Source organism: Leptonychotes weddellii, chromosome 7 (assembly GCF_054177405.1).
Source record: "Leptonychotes weddellii isolate Sample4059 chromosome 7, ASM5417740v2, whole genome shotgun sequence".
NCBI lineage: Eukaryota > Metazoa > Chordata > Mammalia > Carnivora > Phocidae > Leptonychotes > Leptonychotes weddellii.
This window is the reverse complement of record NC_138375.1, coordinates 132,828,234-132,856,145: the sequence shown is the minus strand read 5'-3', so window position 1 is coordinate 132,856,145 and position 27,912 is coordinate 132,828,234. Positions and strand designations below refer to the sequence as shown.

The following is a 27,912-nucleotide window of genomic DNA, read 5'->3' as shown; positions in this document are numbered from 1 at the left end:
CAGAAACTGCCCCCAATCCTATCATATCTTTCAGAGAGCCATCATACATACTTTCATCTCCCCACGCAGTTTTCACACAAACCACAGGACACACAGCAGGCTGTACATCTTGCTTGTTAACGTCTTCTCCTAAAGGATGGGTGACCAAGCATATGTGTTCCGAAGAGTTAACGTGCTCAGCACAATGGCTTGCAGACGGGTGCTCACTAAAGAGGGCATTCTTTCTTTCTCTTTCTCTCTTTTCTCTTTCTTTCTTTCTTTCTTTTAAGATTTTATTTATTTGGGGCGCCTGGGTGGCTCAGTCGTTGGGCATCTGCCTTCCGCTCAGGTCATGATCCCGGGGTCCTGGGATCGAGCCCCGTGTCAGGCTCTCTGCTCTGCAGGGAGCCTGCTTCTCCCTCTCCCACTCCCCCTGCTTGTGTTCCCTCTCTCGCTGTCTCTCTCTGCCAGAGAGAGGGAGAGAGAGAGCACAAGCAGGGGGAGCGGCAGGCAGAAAGGAGCTGGTGCAGCTCCTTTCACAATGGATCACAGTAACATTTTCCCAGTTACGTTGCTGAACACGAGTTAGCCCTTGAGATGCTAAGTGAAAATTCCTGACAGTTGGGAAAGTGTTAAAAGTTTTCCTCCTTGTCAATAGAGGGGAACACTGTACTGTATTATAAGATCCTTCAAGACACCAAAGGGCTACTCAAAACTAAAACTCAAATATATCAAGAATCTACTTACTCCTCTATAATTGAGAACCCAGCAACAAAAAAAACCCCATACAGCCCACTCGCCATCCTGCGTACTCACTCTCTATACCAAAGGTGACAACAAGCTGTGAGCTCTTTGTGTCTGGTAGTTGCATTTTATATGCTGCATAGTATAAAAGCATTAAAACAAAAAAATTCTGGGACACCTGGGTGGCTCAGTCAGTGAAGCGTCTGCTTTTGGCTCAGGTCATGATCCCAGGGTCCTGGGATCAAGTCCCACATGGAGCCTGCTTCTCCCTCTGCCTGCCGTTCTCCCTACTTGTGCTCTCTCTCTCTCTGACAAATAAATAAAATATTTTTTAAAAATAAAATAAAAAAATAAAGCAAATTTTTTTTTTAGCCAGCGAGCAGGCTTTACATAAAAATCCAGATGTCCAGCTTCTGAAAACTCGGTGCCCGACCTTGTTGACCAGCATTCTTCCCACCAGAGGGTGGTGCTCAGCGGGGTTGCTCCCTGGATATCCATGGGGCCCCAGGTTCCCTCCAGCTCATCCTCCCATAGCAGCACTCATTTCTGTCCCAGCCTGGCCCCTGCGCAACAGTCAAGATGGAGATCCCTGAACAGACCATTTATTTGGCAATTCAGGAAGTATAGAACTTGGAGACATCCTGTGTGTTTTGCTGATGTGCTGAACTATTATTTTTTTTTTAAGATTTTATTTATTTGAGAGAGATGAGAGAGAGCACAGGTGGGTAGGAGAGGGAGAAGCAGACTCCCTGCTGAGCAAGGAGCCCGATGTGGGACTCGATCACAGGAACCTGGGATCATGACCTAAGCCAAAGGCAGATGCTTAACGAGCCACCCAGGCGCCCTGTGCTGAACTCTTATTAATGAAGCTTAGAGATGTGAATAGCTTGGCCAAAGTCACAAAGCCAGTAAACCTGAGAGATGGAATGGCTTAAAAATCCACTTCACATTTTCCAGAGCTCTAAATTGAGCACGAATGGGAACAGGTGAGTCATGGAGCAGAGGGATGGGTGGGATGGCTGCGGAACACAGCCATGTACCCAGGAACGGTGATAGTGATGTGGGAAACAAAGGCCAAAGAAAAACTAAATATCCATACTACCTGCAGCCCATTGGCAAGTCCTTGAAACAGGCCGAGTGACATTCTTCTAGGAACTCTGCTGTCTCCATGCTGATACTTTGCTAAAGGCAAAAGGCAATCTTAACCCAACCCCCGGGTCCTGTATATCTACTTTAACATATAAAACTTCATTTGGAAACTTTCTTTATCTCTAAACCTCCCCCCTCAAGATACATGTTGGCAATCATCCCCCAAGCATATGGCCCACCGATATACATCTGAAGGGTCTCATTACTAAGGTTTTATTAGATGATAATAAATGGCCTTTTCCCAACAATAGCTAGCCCCCTCAGGGTCCTGGAAACCTTGCTTCCAAATTCCTTAGAGACTTACACTATCCCTGACCCCCTCCCAACTTGAAAGTATATAATGGGCCACTCCTCACGACATCAGTGCCCATGGGTCCTGTCCCGTGCTTTAATAAAACCTCCTTTTTGCACCAAAAACGGATCAGGAATTCTTTCTTGGCTGTCGGCTCTGAACCCCAACATATTTCCTACATCAACAGAAGCCACTGCCACCCACTTCTGATCACCTAAAACACTAGTCTTCATGTTGTTTTGCTCACATGACCCCCTAAAAAAATCTTCAGCTTTTAAGGTTGACATGTTTTCTGGCGTACTGTAATATTAGCTTTTTTTTTTTTTTTAAAGATTTTATTTATTTGACAGAGACAGCAAGAGAGGGAACACAAGCAGGGGGAGTGGGAGAGGGAGAAGCAGGCTCCCCGCCGAGCAGGGAGCCCGGTGCGGGGCTCGATCCCAGGACTCTGGGATCAGGACCTGAGGCAAAGGCAGACGCTCAACTGACTGAGCCACCCAGGTGCCCCAAATATTAGCTTTTTAAAATAAAAGTGTTACATCATTCTTTAAGTGGCATGTAAATACCTAAGTGATTTGATAAGCACTACCATCCATCTTAAATAAGTTATTTGAAGACTTTACCATTTTTTTAAAGATATTTCTTTTTGAGTAATCTCTACACCCAACGTGCGGCTCGAACCAACCCCAAGATCAAGAGTCGCATGCTCTACCAACTGAGCCAACCAGGCGCCCCTGAAAACTGTACGTTTTCCCTTTTACTCCTTGAACTTGAATTTCTATTCCACTTCCATATGTTTTAAATTTTTTTATTATTTTAAAAAAATTATTTTTTTTAAAGATTTTTTATTAGAGTACAAGCAGGGGGAGCAGCAGGCAGTGGGAGAAGGAGAAGCAGGCTCCCGCAGGGAGCCTGACGTGGGGCTCGATCCCAGGACCCTGGGATCATGACCTGAGCCAAAGGCAGACGCTTAACCACCTGAGCCACCCAGGTGCCCCCAAAATTATTTATTATTTTAAAAAATTTTATTTATCATCCTGTCATACATCTCAGGGAAAAAAAGTAAATTAAAATTCAATAAACTTTTTTTGTGACTAAAGCTCTAAGTGTATAAAATATTTTTCTTGTGGAATGAATTACCATTAAAATAATAAGAAATGCTAAGTTGACAAAAGGGTATAATTTTTATACATAATTACTATAAACTTTTCTTGTTATTGTTTCTCTTAATAGGCTGGTTTGGTTTTTTCATTAGCATGTATCCATAAATGAAAATACATGGTTTACTCATAAAATATATGATGGGACTCAGCATCAATTTTATTCCCATTTTTTGGTTTTTTAATAGATGCGAGCCCTGAGAAGCCTGGTTCATATAAACAGGAAATAGAAATGGACAGTTTTGTTATAGTAATGTCAAACTTTTGAATTCCTTCCAAGTTATGTGCCCCAAGTCACATTGATCTTTTGTCAAAATTTTATTTTTTGTTCCTTTGTTTTTGTTTAATAAAAATGAAAATCACCTGACTTGCAAAAGGATGCAACCCAATCATATTAAATTTCTCAGCCTCGGAAGGTTCCCCCAAAAAAGCCTTTACCCAGACTTATTAAATGAAAATTATGCCTGTAGTTCTTTCAATAGTTACCTTAACCCAGAACACTCAGAACAGTTGGGGACACCTGAATGTTGCTTATTTCATTATACCTTTGTCAACACAGCATTATTTGCCAACACAAAAAGACTTAGTTTATGTGTACTTCAAATCCATTTTCTTCAAAAACATGGAGCTATAGTGTTGGCCCATCTAATGTATGGAACATGTTCCTCAAATTAATGGTACATCCTAGGAAGGAGTATTGAGACAGGCTGAGAATAATTACATATATCTGTGGGAGAAAAAAATGTTTAATTTTCTGAATTCAGGCTAGCCGGCAGAGAATTAGAGACTGTCCCCCTCCCCCAAGACCAGGTTTCCTTAACTAAGTACAATAAAGCAATGACAGGTTGGAAGCTCTTCATGTTTTGGGTGACTTGAATCATCAAAGGAGGCTCCACCTCCACTTGGTGTGTGGGACTCTCTGGACCCCAGGTCGGTGTAATGTAGTTTTGAGTAGCGTTGTTGGTGAGCTCCGGAGCCAACAGCCAGGAAAGAATTCTTGAGACGTCTTTGGTGCAAAAAGGTGATGTTTAAAGGGATAGGACCAGTGGGCAGAAAGAGCTGCTGCACTGGGGCTGTGAGGAATGGCTGATTATATACGTGGGAGTTGGGGGAGGTAAGGACAAAGGGAGGTGTCCAAAAGGACTTCCATACACTAAAGAAGACTCCGGATACTGCAGGCCTTGCTATTGTCAAACTAAGGTTGCTTTTCCCTCTGGAAAACATTAGCGTTAAGACAGTTGGGAGTTTCCTAGAGGAGTGTTACACTCTGCCTGCCTCAAGTATTTGTCAGTGGGGCTCCAGGATAGAAGGAAATTTAATTTTATTTACATTCCCTTTTGCCTTTGTTTCCCATATCACTGTGGAGGGGCTGGTGATGTTAGGGCTCCAGGAAATTGAGTCTGTGGGTCTCTGGAAGTTAGGTTATTGATAACAGGATGCTTTTGCCTTGTAAATCTCTAGGACATTTGTAAACTGATGGAGACTCCTGTCCTACAGGACTGTGATCTTTGTCAGTTAACCATTTGTTTTTCCCTTTCCTTAGTTTTAGGGCAGCCAGGAGTGCCTGAGGAATGTCACACATAGCTTAAGGGGGGCGGGGGATGCAGGGTGTCAGCTTGTGCTTTGTCCTCAGCTTGCCTTCTGCTCCCTCATCAGGTGCATCCAGAGGAACATGTGGGATAGGGAGTGAATCTATGACCGGGCCGCAGGAGGGCAAGAGCACCTGGCTCCCGGGCTCCCAAACAGAGCAGGTTCAGCCCCTGGCCGCTGATAGGATCCAATGGCAGAGAGATGAGTGGTGTGAACCAAGAAGGGAATTTATTGCAGTGAGGCCAGTACTGGGGAGACGGGAGTAGCATCTCAAAGGCGGTCTACAAGTGCTGAGAATACCCTCGATTTGTGTAAGGAAAACGTGGGACAGTTGGGGGTACAGGCGGGTGGGCAGTAAAGGCCGCATCACACGGAGTCCTGCTGGTTCAGGGCAGTCCTTACTGTAAGTTTGGGTTCCCATCGGGGGATGCCTCGCCCGCATAAGCCGGAAAGAACTTAATCAATTAGGAAAGTCCAGACTGAGGTGAAAATGGAGGTGGTTGAAGCCCCTTCACATGGGGCTGTCCTGTAGAGCTGTGCAGCTCGAGGGCTGGAAGCGGATCTGCAAACACCTGGGCTTGCCTGGCGCCGCGCCAGAATCCTGGCTCTGCGCTGCCCCGAGAAGAGCGGGGTTCACAGACCTGGGCCGGGGTCTTCAGCAGTCTTTCCAGATTGCTTCTGTGTTCATTGGTCTGTTCGGGGTTTCTCCCTCCTCTTGATGAGGCTTTACAACTTTTATTTTCTTTGCCAATCATCCAGCTCATTAACGCTGTCGAATTATAAATGTAATATATAGGATTCTCTCGAAATTTAAAAATAATTATACCACCCCCACCCATTTAATCAACCCATTTTTCACTGGTCAAATGTTTAGGCCGATTTTTCTTTGCCAGCAGCTGTCTTCGTGGGTGTCTGAGACTTTAGAATTTTTAGTCCCAGGCTGTCTTAAGTCTCAATAATATTTACTTAATACCTTTATTATAAATTCAGTCATAATTCATTTCTTTTCCATTTAGCTATCCATGTGTGCGCTCTTTTAACTATCTTTATGTTCATATTAATTAATGACCATGAAATCAAACAGCTATCAACAAAGGATTAATATCAGTATTAATTTATACAGAATATACCGATCAATAGACAATTCGGCAAGGAAGTTGATTTAACATGCTATTCACAGAATCCTAGGAGACGATAAACGTGAAAAGCTACTTGACCTCCGTAGTGATCAGACAGCTGCCAGCTGAAACCATACGACCCCACCACCACGGTCCGGTCGGCAAATGTTTCAGACTAAACGTTGGCGGGGGTTCGGAGGGGCGCGCGCGGGCTTATTTTTCCCGCCAGAACTCGGTTAATCGTGTGGAGTCTGCATTTTTAATTTCTAGGCTGCCAGCTTCCTGGGTGTGAGGGGGACACTTGGTAAACATTTGTCATGGGTATCTGATACTGACGGCCCACAAACTTTTTTTACTCTTAAAACAAAGCGACAGCATTAATGGGAGTTGCAAATGGAAACGGAGCTTTTTCTGATTCTAGCGGTTTTCCTTACAAAAAAAGTGTAAGACTCGTACTGCCCACTAACTGTGGACTGAAGATGGGCAACGAGAATTTGAGTCTGGAACTCAGGAGCAGAGACTTTTCTAAAGGCCCTTGGATTGACACCGTCGGACAAAAGAACAGGCTCAGAGAGCCATCTGGGGAGGCCGAGGGCCGGGCTACCCTGGCGGAGAAGGCAAAATGGCGCCCTTGAGCTTCGTGGGCGTGGCCTCCGGCTGGGCCCGTCCAATCAGAATGTCTAGGGGCAGAACACTTTCCCCCCAGCTCGCCTTCCAGCTTGGGGCGGGGCTTCCTGGAGTTTGCCCCCTTCCATTGGTCGAAAATGGAATTACTGGCTGTGGGAAAGGCCAATCGCGGCGAGTCTTAGTAGAGCCGTCGCCTTAGCAACGCGCGGAGCCGCCTGGGAGAGGTCTCCTGAGACTGACCGGCGGTTCAGGCTGCCCAGGTGCAGCCGTGACCTCCAGGGATCAGAGGCCGGTTGACTACGAAGCCCAGTTATCCGTCCAGGCGCACGTCCGCGCTCGGAACCCCCCGCCAGGCCGATCTTCCAACCTCCTCACCCCGACCACCCTCAGTCCACTAACGAGGCTGTCCCTGTTTCTGCCCCAACAGCTTCCAGGTGCCAGATGATGGAGGAGCGTGCCAACTTGATGCACATGATGAAACTCAGCGTCAAAGTCTTGCTCCAGTCTGCCCTGAGCCTGGGCCGCAGCCTGGATGCGGACCATGCCCCCTTGCAGCAGTTCTTTGTAGTGATGGAGCACTGCCTCAAACACGGGCTGAAAGGTGAGCTGGAGGGGGCGTTCGGGGGCGGGAATTTGGGCCAGCTGTCTGCCCAGCATGTATTCATCAGTGCTGAGCATTGTTCTGGGTGCTGGGATAACAGCAGGGTACAAAACAGACACGGTCCCTGCACGCCAGCCCCACATCGAGAGCAGCACTGTCCAGGGGAAATGCCAGGCAAGCTACTTGTGCAATTTTTAGTGTTTTGGTAGCCACGTTAAAAAAAAAAAAGTAAAAAGAAACAGGTGAAATTAATTTTAAGAACACATTTTATTGACCCCAGTATATCCTAAATATTATGATTTTTACACATAATCAGTATTTAAAAGCCTTATTGATGAGCTATTTTACATTCTTCATTCTACTAAGGCTTAAAAACCCACTGTGTATTTTATACGACATCTCAGTTGCACCGGCTGCACTTCAGGTGCTTAGGAGCACATGTAACCAGTGACTCTAGCGGACAGCACAGTTCTAGGGACCAGACAGACAATAAATGCAGAAACAAACTTAATTACAGATGCTCCAAATTCAAGGAAGCATTAAGGGTTTCAGCTAGATGAGAGGGGAGGTCTTGCTGGAGAGGTGAACTGTGAGCTGAGACCTAAAGGAGAAAAAGTTAGCTGTGCCGAGATTTGAGGCAAGAGCATTCCTTAGTGGGGGAAGAAGCAGGTGGGCAGAAGTCCTGGGTGAGACCAGGCTTGGTTTGAGGAAGATGCCAGTGGGCTCAGAGGTAAAGTGGGAGGAGATGAAGTCAGGGAAATGGATTGGGGGGGCGGGGGAAGGCTGGATCAGGTAGGCCTTTACAGGTCATCTGTTTGTATTGTAGGTGTATCTGGAGGATTTTAAGCAAGGGGGAAAACATTACCTGACTTAACATTTTTAAAAGAACTTCCATGTGTGTGAAGAGGTTGTGGGGGCGGGGGGGGTGAGGAGGTAGCTGTATTAGGAGCAGGGAGACCCATTAGAATGTTATTGGCAGCAATCAGATGAGGGATGGTGGTGATGATTTGAAATCTGACATTGATGCTGGCATCAGGTAGGAGGGAGAAAGGGGAAGGCTTTTTACAAGCCATGTATATATAAGTACGTACATATATACATACACACACACACACATATATATACACACACAGACACACACACACACACGTTTTATTTCATGGGCAATAAATAGTTGGAGTAAGAGCATAGTCGGGGTATCACAGAAACCCTGTCACCAGAGGAAGGGAGAGCTCATTTGTTACCTGACATCTCTGAGTCCCCAAGACTAATTCAGGATTAAGCAGTAGAGCTGTGCATTGTCCATTTGGCTTTTGGGAGAGAGACTGTGGGCGCCTGAGGACATTTTGCAACCTGTTCTTATGAATAACACTTTTGTTTTCCCTTTTAGTTAAGAAGAGTTTTATTGGCCAAAATAAATCTTTCTTTGGTCCTTTGGAGCTGGTGGAGAAACTTTGTCCAGAAGCATCAGATATAGCCACTAGTGTCAGAAATCTGCCAGAATTAAAGTGAGTGAGAAGTAGCTAACACTGATTTAATGTTTGAAAAAAACTCCCTCGTATTTACCCATTTCTCAATTCCTTGCTGATAAACTTTTTCTAATTTAGAACAAATCGTAACATGAGCCACACTCCACTTGAACTTTAGTCTCAGCTCTGCTGCTCATTATCCTCAAAATCTTGAGCAAGATTTGCCCCTCCCTGAGCCTCAGTTTCCTTATCTTTAAGATGGGGATAGCGATTCCTGTAGGTCACATGAGGTCATGTAGTTTGAAAAGGTGTTGTGGGGACCTGGCTGGCTCAGTCGGTAGAGCACTTGACTCTTGATCTCAGGTCGTGAGTTCCGGCCCCATGTTGGGCATAGAGATTACTTTAAAAAGAGAGAGAGAGAAAAGATGTTGTTACCTGAGGAGCAGTTACAAGAGTAAAAGGGGTCATCGTTATGCTCCTGGAATCCGTGCTTTGGATGCATCTGGGCAGTTTTCAGAATAATATAGCTCAGGCCAGATTTTAGATTCTAGGACACGGGACATTTGTGAAAAGGTGAGACATATCATTTACCATGTCTGGGTTGGCCCCTTGGGATCCCCGTGCATTGGCTCAAAATAAAAAAACTGGACAGAATACAAACAAGGCATCAAAAACTAATGATGTAATATATGGTGATTAACATAACAATAAAAATATTTTAAAAAAAGAATACAAACAAGGCGTCATCATGAAATCTGCATTTAGAAGGGGACCTAGAGAGCCTTGGGCCCATGCAAAAAAGCACCCTGCCTCTCCCACAGGGGGACACCACTGTCCAGCCTCACACACTTCTCCTGGGGAGCCAGCCTGTTCCATTTTCAGATAATAATCGCCAGCATTTACCAAGGGCCTGCTGTGTGCCCGGCATTGTGCTAAGGACATTTCAGGATCTCATTTAATTCCCCACAACAAAGCCTCCAGGAAAGCCGTTGGGATCCCCGCATGATAAGTAAGCCGAGACAGAGCAGCTAAGTAACCTGCCCGAGGGCCCTCAGCAAGTGAGTGGTGCAGCCAGGAAGGGAACACAGACCTAAGGGATTCTAGAACCCTCTAAGTCCCACCACATCCATTGCTATGGAGCCCTGTGCGGTCTTCTCAAGATGAAATTGAAGCCTCGGTCCCTGTCGCTAGTTCAGCCCTTGGGCCTGTCCCACAGAAGGTGAAAGCCTTTTGCATCGTGACAACTTTCAAATACGTATTTGGTGAGCTCTCAGGAGCTTCCCACGTCTGCTTTGTTTCAGCAGTTCCTTTTGTGGTCCTGCTGCCCATCCCTTCCAACCAGCTCACTCCCTCATGAGGGAAGCCGCGAGACAGAGGCCCAGTGCCAGTGCGTTAGATTGGAGCAGACCGGGGCTGTCCCTCCTCCAACACTCAGACCTCTGTTTCCAGTTATGCACGGGAGGCAGTTTTGAAGTCTTGTGCTAACAAAGAGCTCACTGTCCGCTAAACCCACCACCTCCTTCTCTTCTTACTCTGTGGCTGTGAACAAGTGACAGGCTTGGCCTGTCGAAATCCTCCCCTGTCTCCTGAAAAGGAAAGACACAATAGTTCCCTTCTCTTGATGCCTCCAGGAGTAGCCTCACCGGGGGCCGTGTGGGAGAGGACTTTTTTTTTTTTTTTTTACTATTTCATTAAATTGTTATAAAAATTCTAAAATTTTGACATTATTTTAGAAGTTTATGACTACTGTTCTGGGGGGTGGAAGGGTAGTTTGAAACTTTTGCAGGATGCATTTTGTATCCTGAGGAGTCTCGAGTTTAGTTTCTCTAATTGAAATGAAAATACCTTTTGCAGTACGACCCTGTCACCCAAAATTTTTCATTGTTTTCAAGTCGCTGGTGGGTTTTTTTGTTCGCTTGTTTGTTGTTGTTGTTTTAAGATTTTTATTTATTTGAGAGAGAGCACCAGTTGCGGGGGAGGGGGGAAGGCAGAGGGAGCGGGAGAAGCAGACTCCCCACTGAGCAGGGAGCCCAATGCAGGACTCCATCCCAGGACCCTGAGATCATGACCTGAGCTGAAGGCAGACACTTAACCGACTGAGCCACCCAAGTGTCCCCACAACATCATTTTTGCAATGGCCACAGAGCATTCAGAAAAAAAACTCCCCTTTGGACTTTGTGCTTGTCTTCAGTTTTTCATTATCCGAAGAGTGCGGCAGACCATCCCCACACATACGTTTTTATGTGCATCCTAAATTATTTCCTTACCACATATTATTAGACCTAGAGCTTTGATAACCCGATCAAATCACTGCCTGGAAGTGTAGTGCGGGTTTATGTGCCTGACAGGCCACACATGTCTGTGTCCCTTTGCCACATCATGCCAGTATTCAGTATCTTTTTTTTTTTTCTACTTTATTTCCTTTCCTTTGTGCTCTGATTTAACCTCATTTATTTAGGGGAGGGGGTATTTCAAAGCCTTTTGTACTGATGGGTTGGATTAACCCCTACGGGCCTGGCTCCTGGAAGCGCTCAGCCCCCACAGCTCCCTTTGGTGTAGGTACTGATGACAGGAGCGGCTCGACTACTTTCTTAGAGATCACAAATGCCGTCACTCTGCCTAGAACAGAATCTTTCTCCTCAAGCAGCGTTACGTCTACAGTTGGGAGGCTTTCTGTTTTCTTCTGATGTTTAGAGCAGGCCTTTTCAAAATTGCCTCTTTGAGATTGGTTCCACAACAGCACGAATGTACTAAACGCTAACGAAGTGTACATGTAAAAAGGTAAATTTTATGTTCTGTGTGTTTTGCGACAGTTAAAAATAAAATTGCACCTGTGAGCTAATGCCTCAAAACGTGTTGGATATATTAATAGAAATAGAGATACATAGACATATTAGATATATAATAGATCTATTCATGAGGTACATTAATCTTTTGAAGAAATGTTTATCCACTATACAAACCTAACCTGATATTTCCTGGCCCCTGTGAAATTTTATGAATATATGCAAAGTTTTATCTAATTGTATTTGTTCCAGAAATCAGATTTTTTTGTGGCTTAGGAGGTTTGTTTGTTTGTTTGTTTGTTTTAAAAGATTTTATTTGAGAGAGAGTGAGAGCTAGAGAGAGAGAGAGCACACACAGAGGGAGAGGGAGAGAGAGAAGCAGAGCAAGGAGCCCGATGCGGGACTTGATCCCAGGACCCTGGGATTATGACCTGAGCGAAGGCAGATGCTTTCACTGACTAAGCCACCCAGGCATCCCTAAGAGTTTTTTTCTCTTGTCAAAACAAACAAACCAAAAATACATGTCTGCGATACAAAATTCAAACAGTACCCAAAGGTTTGCAGAGAGTGGTTTTCTGGGCCTTCCCACCCAAGCTCCATAGCTGCTGTTCTTACGGTGTTCCCTGTGTTCGCATGCACGTACGTGCAGGAAGATGTGTATCTCTTTAGCTAAATTGGGGGCTTGGGGGTTTTTGGTGTTATGCCTTAACAGTTTGGTTGTCTGAATTCCAGGACGGCTGTGGGAAGAGGCAGAGCCTGGCTGTATCTTGCACTCATGCAAAAGAAACTGGCAGATTATCTGAAAGTGCTCATAGACAATAAACATCTCTTAAGGTATTTTACCTCCTATCTTTGCTGTCTTTTGCTCCTAAAATACTTCGAACATCGTTCTGGAGATGGTTTGGAATTAAAACAAGAGTGTGCGATGTACACAGCTTTAAAGAGTATTTCATTTTTCGAGCACAGGTATCTGAAAGTCATTATGAATGAAGATTCATATTGCTGTTCATTTTGAAAAGTCCTTTCAAAGATAATTCTTCAAAAATACCTAAGATTAACTGACAACCTACTCGATTAAGCTTCAACAAAATAGTACTTATTAGATTTCTTGATAACAGGAAAAAATGACTTTAAAACTAGATGCAGTGGACAATTTTAAAGTATAAAAACTTGCTTTTTATAAGAGAACATACCTATATTGGCTATTTTAGGATTCCATATCCATCTTGTAAAATTTTATATTTCTTAGCATCAGTAATGACTAACTAGCTGTCCCTGAAATTTATGACTCGTTCATTTTTGATACTTACATATAAGCAAAAATAATCCTCACAAAAGGAATTTTCTCTAGAACATGGGAATTTATAAGGGAAGAATCTCTCGAGTTAATTTGTCTGACTGAGTTAAAAATATCTTTTATAGTATGGCCTGCCACTCAAAATTTTTCATTGTTTTTAAGTCATGGCTTCTTATTGACCGTATCTTTGTATGATAAATAGGGATTTCAAATACTTCTTCAAATACTTCACGTACTTTGTGTTTTGAGTACAATCACACTGAGTAACTTTGAGGTGCAAATTTTGTTCTAATGAACTAGTTCTTTTTTTAATTGAAATATAGTTGATACATAATGTTACATTAGTTTCAGGCATGCAACAGAGTGATTCCACAAGTCTACACTATTCTGTTGTGTTCACAAGTGTAGCTACCATCCGTCACCATACAAAGTGACAACAGGACCACTGACTATGTTCCCTGTGCTGTACCTTTCATCCCCATGACCTCATGACCTAATTCTTAAGACACTGAGGTCTCATGCACATTCACACATACACCGCAGTTGGTAAACGAGCACATCATTGGTGACCAGGAGCTGTAGTAGACGGGATGGAGCCCCCTGTGAATGGCTGAGGTGACTGGGAGGTGAGGAAGTGAAAGCAGCCAGTGTGGAAGGGGGGGTTTATTCTTGGATGTGGGGGGCTATGGGGTCCCGCTTCCTGTTGGCGTGAGTGTAGAAATAGCGCATAGCATTGCGGAAGAAGGCGCCAGTGGGGACAGGAGGGACAGACTGATGGTCGGGAACACAGGAGCCAAGAGGAGGACTGGGGCCCAGGGTCCAGACGGAGGAGTCAGCCTCAGATTGGAGGCAGGAGGAGCCTGTCCTCAACCACGGGAAGAGAAGAGACAGCAGCACTTGAAGGGGCGGGAAATGAAAGGCAGAAGGAAACTGGCACCAGGGGGTTTCTGGGCATCTGGGGAAGCTGGCAGCCTGGCCCATCCGCTGAGATGTGAAAGGGCAGGGCACGTTGGGGAGAAGGTGGTGAACATCCCTTCCTGAGCGGCCGGCCACCTGCTGCGTCAATCTCTTCCAGTGAATTCTATGAGCCCGAAGCATTAATGATGGAGGAAGAAGGGATGGTGATTGTCGGTCTGCTGGTGGGACTCAATGTTCTTGATGCCAATCTCTGCTTAAAAGGAGAAGACTTGGATTCTCAGGTAGGATGGGAATCTTGGCTTGAGGGGGAACGTCTTCTTTGGGCTGGGGATTTTGCACAGGGCTGTGGACATGTGCCGGGCCTTCTTACGGGCAAAGCACACAAGGTGTCTGCTCCAGGGCTGTGCTGGGGAAGGGAAGTCCGGGCCAGGGCATGGAGGCACACGAAGGTGGAGGCTGGGCTCGGTTTGCAGGCCATCCGTACCATGCTAACGGCCATGCTTGTGTCCTGGGAGCTTCGAGAAGCCACTGGAGGCTTTTAAGCAGTGTGCTGGCATAATCAGGCCCGGGTTTGAGAAAGATCAATCTAGCAACCATCCAAGTGATGAATTAGACGCGGCCAAGACTAGAGACCGCAAAAACATGGAGCGGACAAGTCCCAAGGTTGGGTGGCGACTGGAGATAAGAGTTGGGAGAGATTGGGGAAGGGAGGTGATGCAGGGGGCATGAAATGAAAGCGGGCAGCAAGGAACAGAGCACCCTAAGGGGCAGGACCATCCTCCTTTCTTCCTGCCCAGGAGCAGCTGACCAGGGCTGAGGCCTAAACTCCTGGTGGTGGGGACGGTAAGTGAGTGAGGGGGAGAGACAGCCCCACCCCTCCCCACCTCCAGCCCCTTCAGCGCACGTGCGGCTCTGGCTGAGCGACTGCCTGGCCGGCTTCCCGCCCCAAGTTGGGTATGAGGAATCTAAAGCTTCCCCTAGTCCCTTCGTACCCAAGCCAGCGGTTTTTCTTTTCTTTTTTCTTTTGGTTATAATCTCTCCTCCCTTTTTTCCCCCCGATAGTTTTGTTGTTTTTGCATGTTGAAAATGTTTCAAAAAATAAAGAGAAGTATTTTTGAAAAGAACCAAAACCTCACACTGAATCCCGTTACTCAGACAGCTAATTAATTTAATGTTACATTTTGATATCTATCCTTTCAACACATGAATAAGGGTGTGTGTGTGTTTTATATTTTAGAGGTATTTGGACTTTCTTTTGTTAAACCAAAATATGATTATTCCAGGCACACACCGTTTTGTAATGTTTTTTTGACACTATGTCCCACGTGGCTCTCAATGTCAGTGGAGATACGAGCCATTTAAACGGCTGCACAGGAGAAGCGTTACCTCAGAGAGACTGCGGATTTGGTTCCAGACCACTGCAATTAAGTGAATATCTCAGTAGAGCGAGTCATGACTTTCTTTGGTTTCCCGGTGCATATGAAAGTTATGTTTACACTATACTGTGGCCTATCACAACATCTTTAAAAAAAAAAATCAATGTGTAAGTAAATAATAAAAATAAAAATTAAGCTAAGTAAAATAAATAAAAGGTCAATATAAAGTATTTTTTTTAAGATTTTATTTATTTGAGAGAGAGAGGGATCACGAGCACGGGGAGAAGGTCAGAGGGAGAGGGAGAAGCAAACTCCCTGCTGAGTAGGGAGCCCGATGTAGGGCTCAATCCCAGGACCTAGGATCATGACCTGAGCTGAAAGCAGACGCTTAACCAACTGAGCCACCCAGGCGCCCCCATACCTTAATTTTAAAATTCTTTCTTGCTAAAAAAATTCTAACCATCATCTGAGCTTTCAGTGAGTCATAATCACTGATCACAGATCATCATAACAAAGGTAGAAATAGGAAAAGTTTGAAATATGTGATTACCAAAATGTGACACAGAGACATGGGGGGAGCAAATGCTGTGGGGAAAACGGTGCTGATAGACCTGTCCAACACAGAGCTGCCACAGACCTTCAGCTTGTAAAAATGCAGTCTGGGAAGTGCAGTAAAACAAAGGGCAATAAAACGATATATGCCTGTATTCATTTTATGAGCATACTGTAATTTATTTAACCAGTACCTTATTAACTAAGGTTGATTCTGTATTTCCACAGTACTATAAACATCCTTATACCTCTTCCTACTGTTGTCCATTGATTTCCTTAGAATACATTTTGGGATTTCTGTGTTAAAGTAAACATTCTACATTAGTATTATGACGTCATAATGAGCATTCTTGATCTTTTTCAATCTCATAGACCAAAACAGCTCTTCTCAAATTTACATTTTTTTTAAAGCATGCTTAGTTGTTTTTTTTTTTTTAAAGATTTATCTTAGAGCATGCACGCGCCGGAGGAGTGGGAGAGGATCTCAAGTAGGTTCCCCGCTGAGCGCGGACCCCCCCCCCCCAGGCAAGACTTGATATCACAACCCTGAGATCATGACTTGAGCCAAAATCAAGAGTCAGTCAAAGGGTGCCTGGGTAGCTCAGTCGGTTAAGCGTCTCCCTTCGGTCATGATCTCAGGGTCCTGGGATCGAGCCCTGAGTTGGTCTCTCCGCTCAGTGGGGAGTCTGCTTCTCCTTTCTCTGCCCCTCCCCCTGTTCATACGAGCGCGCGTGCGCATGCGTGCGCTCTCTCAAATAAATAAAATCTTTAAAAAATTTAATTAGGGATGCCTGGGTGGCTCAGTCCGTTGGGCAACTCTGCCTTCGGCTCGTTTATGATCCCAGGGTCCTGGGATCGAGCCCCGCATCGGGCTCCCTGCTCGGCAGGAAGCCCACTTCTCCCTCTCCCACTCGCCCTGCTTGTGTTCCTGCTCTCACTGTCTCTCTTTGTCAAATAAATAAAATCTTAAAAAAAAAAAAAAAATTTAAAAAAAGGTGGCGCCTGGGTGGCTCAGTCATTAAGCGTCTGCCTTCAGCTCAGGTCATGGTTCCAGGGTCCTGGGATCGAGCCCCGCATCAGGCTCCCCTGCTCCATGAGAAGCCTGCTTCTCCCTCTCCCACTCCCCCTGCTCGTGTTCCCTCTCTCCCTGTCTCTCTCTCTTGCTCTCTCTCTGAGAAATAAATAAAATCTTTAAAAAAAATTTTTTTAGGGCGCCCTGGTGGCTCAGATGGTTAAGCGTCTGCCTTCGGCTCAGGTCATGATCTCAGGGTCCTGGAATCCAGCCCTACATCAGGCTCCCTGCTCAGCGGGGAGTCTTCTCCCTCTGCCTCTGCCGCTCTCCCTGATCATGCTCTCTCTCTCTCTCTATCTCTGTGTCTCAAATGAAGAATTAAAATCTTTAAATAAATAAATAAATAAAAATTTAATTAAAAAAAAAAGTCACTTAACTAACTGAGCCACCCAGGCACCCCTATTTATTTTTTAAAGTAGGCTCCATGCCCAACGTGGGGCTTGAACTCACAACCCTGAGATCAAGAGTCACATGCTCTACCATCTGAGCCAGCCAGGTGCCCCAGCAAATTTACATTTTTGAGAACTCAGGAGGTCAAGTATATTTTTTATATGTGTTATTTGCCATTGGTGGTTCAGTTTTCGTGATTCCCCCTTCCTGTTCCTTTTGTGACTCCCTGTTCCAGTTCCTCCCATTTTTCTGAGTCTTCCATTTCTTTTCCACTCCTTTATTATAGATTAATGATATTAACTGTCAGAATTTTGGTTATCAGTTTTTTTCTAGTTTCTTACAGCTGTTTTCCCTGCAAGGAAAAAAAGGGGTTTTTTTGCAGTCAAATTTATTTTATTTTTTTTCAAAGATTCTATTTTTACATAATCTCTTCCCCCAACCGTGGGGCTCGAACTCACAGCCCCGAGATCCAGAGTTGCATACTCTCTTGACTGAGCCAGCCAGGCGCCCCAGCATTCACACTTAATGGACTTTTTCTTTATACCGTCTAAGGTATTGTGCTTAGAAAGTCCTTTCCCATCTAAAAATTAACCTGATTTTTTAAGTCAACTGTATTTTTTACATTTAAATAATGCCTGTCATTTCTTTTGACATAGTGTGAAATGGGAGTCTAGGTTTCGTTTACAAACAGTAAACCAGTTTTCTCAATATCATGTATCAAGTACATTTTTCTACTAATTTGAAATTTCACCTTTATTTCACACCTTTATGTGTGAAATATCCATAATCCAATGAGGTTTATTTCTGGACTCAGAAGCCTAGTCTCTGAATCTCTTTATCCTATGTCAGTAACAGTCTTTTTTTTTTTTTTTAAGATTTTATTTATTTATTTGAGAGAGAGAGTGAGCATGAGTGGGGGGTGGAGGGGGAGAGGGAGAGGGCTCCCCGCTGAGCAGGGAGCCTGACGCGGGGCTGGATCCCAGGACCCTGAGATCATGACCTGAGCCGAAGGCAGAGCTTGACTGAGCCACCCGGTCATCCCTGTACTGTTATTTATCGTTATTACCATTATTTAAGAGACAGTCTGAGGGAACCTTTGAAGAGTCCTCTGAAATGACAGTAGTCAGCTGTTTCATTCGTTTTTAGTTTTAAAATAGAATTTCTGTGTGTGTGTCTGTGCTCACGGTAGAATTTTTTTTGTTAATTCTAGCAGACACATGGCGTCCTGTGAGTTGCAGGTGTACGGTGCAGTGATTCCAGGTTTCTGTACTTTTCCCCGGTCTGTTCTTCAGCTCAGGGCCTCTCATACGCCGCCATGACGTGTGAATGCTTGCTGCTGATGTCTCAGGAATCTTCCTCCTCATGTTTAGAAAGTACTATTCCAGTCTAATTTATTTTGCGTTTTTTTTATTTTTTATTTTTTATTTATTTATTTTTTTTTATTTGTGAGAGAGAGAATGAGAGAGAGCACGAGAAGGAGGAGGGTCAGAGGGAGAAGCAGACTCCCTGCCGAGCAGGGAGCCCGATGCGGGACTCGATCCCGAGACTCCAGGATCATGACCTGAGCCGAAGGCAGTCGCTTAACCAACTGAGCCACCCAGGCACCCTTATTTTACGTTTTTATTAAAAATGAGCGTGCAGGGCCATCACATACCCTTTTTTGGCATTTTTTGAAATGTCATATTTTTTTTTTAAAGATTTTATTTATTTATTTGAGACCGAGAGAATGAGAGAGAGAGAGCACATGAGAGGGGGGAGGGTCAGAGGGAGAAGCAGGCTCCCTGCCGAGCAGGGAGCCCAATGCGGGACTCGATCCAGGGACTCCAGGATCATGACCTGAGCCGAAAGCAGTCGCTTAACCAACTGAGCCACCCAGGCGCCCAAAATGTCATATTTTTTAACCCATAAATATAATTGAATTCATTCATAGGTTTCCTGTTGTGATATTACCCCTGCATTCCTAAAATAAACCCAGAGTGGCCATCGTGTGTTATTCTTCTAGCGTGCGCCTAGATTTAATAGGTCTTTGTCCCTTTGTGGTGTCAGAATTGTGTTAATCTCATAAAATAAGCTGGATAATGTTTTTTTCTTGTTTTCCGGAAATGTTGATAAGAGCACGAATTATTTTTCTATTTGAAGGTGTCTTCCTGGTATGATCTCTTCAGCATTATGCTTTTTTTTTTTTTTTGGTCCTAGTTCTTTGACCACTTTAATTTTTTACTTAGCTCTTGGTCACTTTGTTGGTTTCCTGTGTCTTGGGACGATTTTTTAGTCATTTGTATTTTTCCAGAAATCATTTATTTCATTCAGATCTATTAGTTACATGAGAGTGTTCCCGCACAGCTTCTTAAAATCTCACTTTTCTCATTTGCATACTGTGCACTTGCTACTAAATACTGATCGTACTGGATAGAATTTGTCTACTGTGTTGAATTTGAAGAACCAGCTCTTACTTTTATGGACCAGTTCTGCTTTCTGCCTTGGGAGAAGGGCTTTATTTGCTTCCCGATCCATTAATGTCTACTTTGAGTGCTAACGCTTCTTTCTTTCTTTTTTTTTTTTTTTTAAAGATTTTATTTATTTGACAGAGAGAGCATGAGTAGGGGGTAGGAGCAAGGAGAGAGCGAGAAGCAGGCTCTCCGCAGAGTGGGGAGCCTGATGCGGAACTCGATCCCAGGACCCCGGGACCATGACCTGAGCTGAAGGCAGACGCTCCACCGACTGAGCCACACAGGCGTCCCTCTCTCCTTCTTTCTATTGTTGGGTTTTTTCACAGTTGAAAATGTATTTCTTTTTTACTTAATTTTTTTAAATTTTATTATTTAATTTTTTTTTCAGATTTTATTTATTTATTTGATAGAGATACAGTGAGAGAGGGAACACAAGCAGAGGGAGAGGGAGAAGCAGGCTTCCCGCAGAGCAGAGAGCCTGATGCGGGACTCGATCCCAGGACCCCGGGATCATGACCTGAGCCAAAGGCAGACACTTAACGACTGAGCCACCCAGGCACCGTATTTAATTTTTTTTTTTTTTAATCTTATTTTTGAGTAATCTCTACACCCAGTGTGGGGCTTGAACTCACAACCTCGAGATCATGAGTCTCATGCTCCACCCACTGAGCCAGCCAGGCACCCTTTATTTATTTTTATTATTTATTGCAAAAGAAATGCATCCTTGTTGAAAAAAGTTTATACAGTAGCATATCAAGTGAAAAGTAAAATTGAAACTCCCCTTCTCCCCTCCCCCGTCAATCCCACTCATCCCCATAGATGATGGTAAAAACTGAGGGGAAAGTCTTTCTAGAACCAGTTCTACTTTTTCTATGCATTTATATATACATAGGTTTTGTTTCAGATTAAATCCTTTTTCTGGGTAAGGAATCACCAGCCAGGTAACCGGTAGCCATCACTGTATCTCACGGTGGGGGGTTGACTGGGCTGAGAGAGGCAGGTACTTCTTGACTAAGGGCCCTGTGATTGCAGGCAGGTTGGCAGGGGCAGCAATCACTGAGGCTTCCTGTCTTGCTTGTCTGTCTTGGGGCTGAGAAGGGACTCAGTGAGCTGGGACTGGAACAGCAGAGGCTTCTCAGGCACCTCTGTCCTCATGTGGTCATGGCTCCAGGGTAGCCAGAATTCCTCTGTGGAAGCTCAGAACTTCAAAGGTATATGCCTCTAGAGGGAGAGCCAGGAAGAAGCTTGTGTTGCCTTCATTAACGTGGCTGCAGAAATCACAGCAACATTTCTGCCGCTTTTTACTCAAGACAGACCCTGAGGCTGCCCAGGTTCAAGGGTCGGGAATGTAGATTGGTGGGAGGTGCGACAGAGAAGTTACAGAAACCATCACACGTGGCTCTGGCTTTAACATAAATGGTGTTCCCTTAAATTCTGATTTTTAACATAATGGGTGGCTGAGTCGGTTGAACATCCGACTCTTGGTTTCAGCTCCAGTCGTGATCTCAGGGTCGTGGGATCGAGCCCTGCTTGGGCTCCATGCTCAGCACAGAGTCGGCTTGAGATTTCTCTCTCTCCTTCTTCCTCTGCTCCTTCCCCCCGTGCTCATGCTCTCTCTCTCTCAAATAAATAAATCTTTTTTTAAAAAAATGGTGATACTATACAGAGTTAATGAGATACCTATTGCTCTAGGATTTAACATTTTCTCCTGGAGCTTTCTTCATGTCATTATACATCCATCTGCAGCATTCTTCGTTACAGTTGCATAGGGATCTGTGATTCGTCTGCTACATGAGTGATAAATATCTATTGGTCGACCCAGTTTTCCCTTTTTTCAAATAGGAGTGGCTTCATTTACTCACACTGGAGTAGACAAGTGGCAGACCAGCCTCTCATTCTCTCCCGAGTGCTTTATTTCTGGACAAAGCCCTTGACATTCAGATGGGAGAGGTTTGGGTCCTCCCTCGTTCTCCACAGCAGCAGAGAATGTCCCCTGGAAAATGGGATGGGACCATTTCACCCATGATTTAGGGAACGAAGGAGGCAGAGTGTCAGTTAAGGTTACCTACCACCTCGATCTAGCGATCCAGGCCTTTTTTTTTTTTTTTTTAATTACTTTGTACCTGAAGAACTTTGTTGATCTTTGTCAGCAACTTGATTGTTGAATAAATACACAAAACTAACCTTGACAAGGGAGTAAAATTTCAGAATATTCGCTTAAATTCTGATTTTTTTTTAAGATGTATTTATTGAGAGAGAGAGAGAGCAGGAGGGACAGAGGGAGAGAGAAAATCTCAAGCAGACTCCCTGCTGAACATGGAGCCTAACGCAGGGCTCGATCTCATGCCCCTGAGATCATGACCTGAGCCGAAATCAAGAGTCGGTTGCTTAACCGACTGAGCCACCCAGGCGCTCCCCACTAAATTCTGATTTTTAATACGTTTTTCTTCTAGAAGGTGGTGGGGTTATTTTCCTTTTGGTTTGTTTGTTCAGTTGATTGCTATTTTATAGAGCTAGTTAGCACAACTAGATGTTTGTAGGAAAGAGACAGGAATGTAAATACCCTGAATTTTAAAGATGTAAGGTTTGTGGAAAACGGGACAAGTTTCTCTTATTTAAACTTGTACATTTTATGTCAATCAGGTTGGAGTGATTGATTTTTCCCTCTACCTTAAGGATGTGCAGGATCTTGATGGTGGCAAAGAGTAAGTACCACCCTGCATGCTGCGCTCTTCACGTTTCATGAAATTCTGGCGAAGAATGCTACATTTGTGTTTGCTTTGTGGGCCATTTTCCTTTTCATTAGGCGTTTTTAGTTACAGAAGTAATACATTAATATTCCCATGTGCAAGGAGTTGAGCTCTGCAGAATAGAGAGGACAAGTGAAACGTCCCCATTCACACTGTCCCCCTATCTCCAGCTCAGTCCCCTCAGAGGAAGCTTCTCGTGTCTCCTCCCAGGGCTTTTCTAAATGCCTTGCGGGGATATATTTGTTGGTAGTACAATTTGCCTTATGGTTTGTTTGAATATGAATGGGACAGTACTATTATGTAGACATAAGTTGCCTTTGGGCTTGTCCTTTGATCCTGGCGTGTCTTGGATGTCTCTTCATGCCATGTGTAGCTCTCCTTCATGCTGCTAACAAGAGCATTCTTTTATTTTTATTTTTTTGATTTTATGCCAATGTTTTTTATTGTTATGTTAATTCCCATACATCATTAGTTTTAGATGTAGTGTTCTATGATTCATTGTTTGCATATAACACCCAGCGCTCCATTCAGTACGTGCCCTCTTTAATACCCATCACCAGGCTAACCCATCCTCCCACCTGCCTCCCCTCTAAGAACCCTCAGTTTGTTTCTCAGAGTCCATTGTCTCTCATGGTTCGTGTCCCCCTCCGATTTCCCCCCCTTCATTCTTCCCCTCCAAGAGCATTCTTTTAAAGGAGCTATTCTGGGAAAAAAGAGAAGTAAACAAAGCAAACAGTGTGTATAACTTGCTACCATTTGAATTATGATAAAGAATATACATCCATATGCATATGTTGCACTTCCACGCGCATGGCCTGCTTCTAGAGGAGCATATGGACCTGCTCACACTGGCTGCCTGGAGAGGAATTGGCCGGGGGCCGGCATGGGGGGGAGTTTCACTGTAAACCCTTGGGCTGTGTTTGACTCTTTTGCCACCTGTCTTTCCAACGTGTTCCCGTAAGGATTCTCACGGTCTCTGTCCCAGCAGCACACCTTAGCTGGCAGTGGGAACCCCATTAATGCTTCAGGCATCTTGAGTACAAGGATTCACCCACTTGAGACTTAAACAAAAATGTATTCTTGGGGCGCCTGGCAGGCTCAGTTGGTAGAGCATGCAACTCTTGATCTTGGGATTGCAAGTTTGAGCCCCATGTTGGGTATAAAGATTACTTAAAAATAAAATTGATATATAGTTAATGTAAAGAAATGGAAATAAACTGATTATCAATAAGGAGATAATTGAATAAATTATGGAGCATTCAAAATATTCCACTCTGTGACATATTATGCAGCCATAACAAATTTGACCGACGGGGTATAGTAGACTTACAGGGATTTCCACAAGGTATTATCGAGTGAGGAAAGTATGATACTGAGAAGTGTATACAGCTGCCCCCTGAACAACACAGGTACGAACTGCACAAGTCTACTTATACACAGATTTTTTTTTTTTCAGTAAATACAGGACAGCACTGTAAGTGTGTTTTCCTTATGATTTTTTTTTTTTTTAAGATTTATTTATTTTAGAGAAGGGGAGGGAGGGGCAGAAGGAGAGGGAGAGAGAATCCCAAGCAGACGCTGCGCTGAGCGTGGAGCCTGGCTCGGGGTTCGATCTCACAAACCTGAGATCAGACCTAAGCCGAAATCAGGAGTCGGCCACTTAACCGACTGCACCATCCAGGCGCCCCCCTCCACCTTATGATATTCTTAATAACACTTTCTTTAACTTATTTCATTGTAAGACCGGAGTATATAATACACATAACACACAAAATGCGTGTTAATTGATTATGTCATTGGTAAGGCTTCCAGTCAATAGTAGGCTATTAGTGTAAATTTTTGAGGAGTCAAAGCTATATGCAGAGGTTGGCACCCCTACCCTTGCATTATTCAAGGGTCAACCGTATATCATTTTTGTAAACCTAAGAAATCCCTAGTGTATTTTTTGTGTTTCAATTACATATCCTATCTATATAATACAGATGGATATTATGATATGCATATAGGCTCCACAGACTATTCATGTGGGTTACCTGCAGAGCTATGTGAAGGGCAGAACAGGTAAAAGAAAAAAATCGACCATGCTGAATAATGCAGCACCTGTGTAGAATGATCCCTGTGTGAACATACGTATATATGTATGTATGTAAAGAAATTGGGGGCTGGGGGGCGAGTCTAACTTTAAAATGTTCAACCCTTTTTTTTTTTATATAGCCAGACCAGTCAGCTTTATGTTTTGAAAAGCCTTTGGTCTCCTTTTCTGAGCCACGCTCTTTCCCTTCCGCACGACAAGGGCTACTGCATCCACCACCTCAAGGGAGGGCCATTTGCACATGGCCGTCGGTGTTTGCACCTTGCATGCCAGATGGCTTTCTCTCCTCTTCCCAAATGCCTGGCCTGCCAGGGCAGGAGGGTGTCTGCCCGAGGCCTGCTCACGTTTCTGCATCTCCCAAGGCCCTGGCTGCTGTCCCCACCACACCCCACCGCTTGGCCAGCTTTGCTCTCTGTTCACTCCGGGACCGGGACCAGGCAGACATTATTACTGAGGTCTGACTGTCCCTTGGTTTCCTGATGATACTGGTACTTCCTCAAGGTGATCCGCACATTGGGGGATGGTTACAAAGCATTAGCCACGAATTAAAGGAATTTCTCTCTTTTTATGCTCTTTTTAAAAGGCACGAAAGAATTACTGATGTCCTTGATCAAAAAAATTACGTGGAAGAACTTAACCGGCACTTAAGGTAGGACTCGCTCCTTTTTCCAGTGTTACAGTTCCTTCTCAATACCCGATAGTCATTTCATGGAACATTTTTGAATCGCCATATATATTCATAACTGACTTTTTTTCCAATCCAAGAAAGAAGGTTATCATGCTTGTGTGTACAGACTGGAGAAGTATGATTTCTTGATAAGGAGCTTTGGGAATTCTTGGGTTCTTTGTTTTGTGCAGTTAGGCAATGTAGAAAGCAAACAGATTACACCTTGAGTCTCCACCCCCCACCCCTCAGCCACCCAGTTGGAAGTTGGGAAGCACTGTTCCTGCTGGGAATCAGCATGCATCCCTCTGGGGTGCCGGGGCAGGATGATAAAAGGGTTGGAAAACCACCAGGCTAGACCTTTGATGACAGTTCAGTAGCAAATAGCAGGCGTCTGTACCTTGATTTTTCAGTTTATTGGAAAGCTGCTGTTCTGTTTCATGAAGCACTGGCCAAGGGCGGTGTTGGTTGCGAGCGGGCAGAGATGCTCAGTCTGATTGGTGGGGAGACCTGTTGTCGCTGTGTCTCTGAATCCCCTCCAAGAGTGTGCGGTGCACCGTAGCCCTGCTCCACGGTAGCAGCCCCGCTGCCCCAAGCGCCCGAGAGACAGCTCAGGGAGCTGGCACGTCATTGCAAAATGGGAGAGCTGCTCCACGGTCTCCTTAGGTGTGACGTTGGCTGCTATTGTGAGAGACTCTTGATAGGTCCCTCATTTATGGAGCGTTTTTATAAGGAACAGAGGTCAGATTTTAGCAAATGCCCTTTCGCATCGTTAAGGTAATCATGACTTTTATCCCTTAATCTGTGTTTGATTAGTAGATGTCTTCATACTGAGCCATTTCTGTATCACAGGGATAAACTCTACTTGATTGTAGTTTTATTTTTTATTTTTTTTTATTTTTATTTTTTTTTTTTAAAGATTTTTATTTATTTATTTGACAGAGAGAGACACAGCGAGAGAGGGAACACAAGCAGGGGGAGTGGGAGAGGGAGAAGCAGGCTTCCCGCAGAGCAGGGAGCCCGACGCGGGGCTCGATCCCAGGACCCTGGGATCATGACCTGAGCCGAAGGCAGACGCTTAACGACTGAGCCACCCAGGCGCCCCATAGTTTTATTTTTTAAAGATTTTATTCATTTGTGAGAGAGAGAGCATGAGTGGGAGGAGAGGCAGAGGGAGAGGGTGAAGCAGACACTCTTCTGAGCTGGGCGCCTACCTCAGGGCCCGATCCCAGGACTCTGGGATCACGACCTGAGCTGGAGGCAGACACTTAACCGACTGAGCCACCCAGGCACGCCTTGAGAGTAGTTTTAAAAATCATTTTTTAATATGTAAACTGACCTAATTATTCTGTAGTTTTTCTTCTCTGGCATGGTGTCAGGGTTGTGCAGCTTCACAAAATGAATTGGGAAGAGTTTCTGGTTCGTGAGCATTATTTGCTCCTTGAAAACACAAAACTCGGGGCACCTGGCTGGCTTAGTCGGTGGAGCATGCGACTCTTGATCCCAAGGTTGTGAGTTTGAGCCCCATATTGGGTGTAGAAATTACTTTAAAAATTTTTTTCTTAAAGAAAACAGAAAATGTGAAGCTCAAAGCCTTTATTGAGGCAGTACTTTGCCAACTTTTCAGTTTTTCCTAAGTTTGGTTATCTAGATTTTTTCCTTCTGAGGATATGTCTCTTTTGGTCATTTAGATTTTCTAAGAAAAGCATAAATTTTAGTGACATCTTCTAAGTTATACAGTTGGAATAGAACTGAAAATTGTGGGGCACCTGGGTGGCTCAGTCGTTAAGCGTCCGCCTTCAGCTCAGGTCATGATCCCAGGATCCTGGGATGGAGCCCCGCATCGGGCTCCCTGCTCAGCAGGAAGCCTGCTCCCTCTCTCACTCCCCCTGCTTGTTTCCCTCTCTCGCTGTGTCTCTGTCAAAAAAATAAAATCTTTAAAAAAAAAAAAACTGAAAATTGTATACTTTTAAAATTTTTAATTCCCAGGGAGCCTGGGTGGTTCAGTCGGTTAAGCATCTGATGCTTGATCTTGGATCAGGTCTCGATCTCAGTCATGACTTCAAGCTCCCCCCCGCCCCCCGTTGGGCTTCACCCTGAGTTTGGCGCCTACTTAAAAAAACAAAAGCAAAAACAAACCCTGTAATTCCCTCCATATCTTTTGTGTTCCCTTTCTCATTTTGTGTCACTGTGTTTTAATTTTTCTCCCCCCTCAATGCTCGAACCTTGATTCATTAGCCTCGCCAGGTTTGTTTCTTTGTCCTCCCCTCACTGGCAAAAGGCACCAGTTTGGGGCAGTAGGGCCTGTTGCCTAAAAGTACAGGTTCTGGAGCCAGACCACCTGGATTCAGATCCTGGCGCCCCTCCAGAGGGGGATGATCGTGAGTGAGTTTTCCAGTGTAAAGTTACGGTTTTCTCATCTGTGAAATAGGAAACAGTAAGATTTGCCCACAGTGTCATGGGGAGGGTCACATGAGCTGATGCATTGGAAGTGCTTAGAACAAACAGGGCCTGGCATATCATCCAAAAAAGAAGTTACTGCTTGTTAATGTTGCTATATTTTTTTATCAAATTTACATTCGTTTGACATGTTTTTCGGTAGGAAAGTAGTACAGATTAAAGAGTATTTGAAAAATGAGGCAAAGTGTAAAAAAAAAATTAAAAAACCACCTTTGCTCCTACAACCCCAAAGCACCAATATCTTGTTACAGATATTGATCTAGATACATGGCCGCCAGCACCTTTTGGTTCCCATCTATCGTGTTAGGGAGAAAAAAAACTATTTCTTTTCCAGTTGGCTAAAAGAGAAATGGATAGCGTATTTTGGGAGAAAGAC

General features: G+C 44.5%; 1 protein-coding gene and 1 non-coding gene across 2 annotated transcripts in view; one reads left to right on the top strand and one right to left on the bottom strand.

The window, feature by feature from the left end:
* The window catches only part of RUFY1 (RUN and FYVE domain containing 1), a 59,607-nt gene that overhangs the window by 2,050 nt on the left and 29,645 nt on the right, over nt 1-27,912 (top strand). The window contains exons 2-7 of the mRNA XM_081827298.1: nt 7,087-7,260; nt 8,651-8,768; nt 12,248-12,349; nt 13,888-14,011; nt 22,214-22,275; nt 24,996-25,061. Of these exons, the coding sequence (XP_081683424.1) occupies nt 7,087-7,260; nt 8,651-8,768; nt 12,248-12,349; nt 13,888-14,011; nt 22,214-22,275; nt 24,996-25,061 (646 nt within the window). The remainder of the gene's footprint in view (nt 1-7,086; nt 7,261-8,650; nt 8,769-12,247; nt 12,350-13,887; nt 14,012-22,213; nt 22,276-24,995; nt 25,062-27,912) is intronic.
* TRNAM-CAU (transfer RNA methionine (anticodon CAU)) lies at nt 20,178-20,250 on the bottom strand. The gene has a single exon. It is a non-coding gene; the product is annotated as a tRNA-Met (tRNA).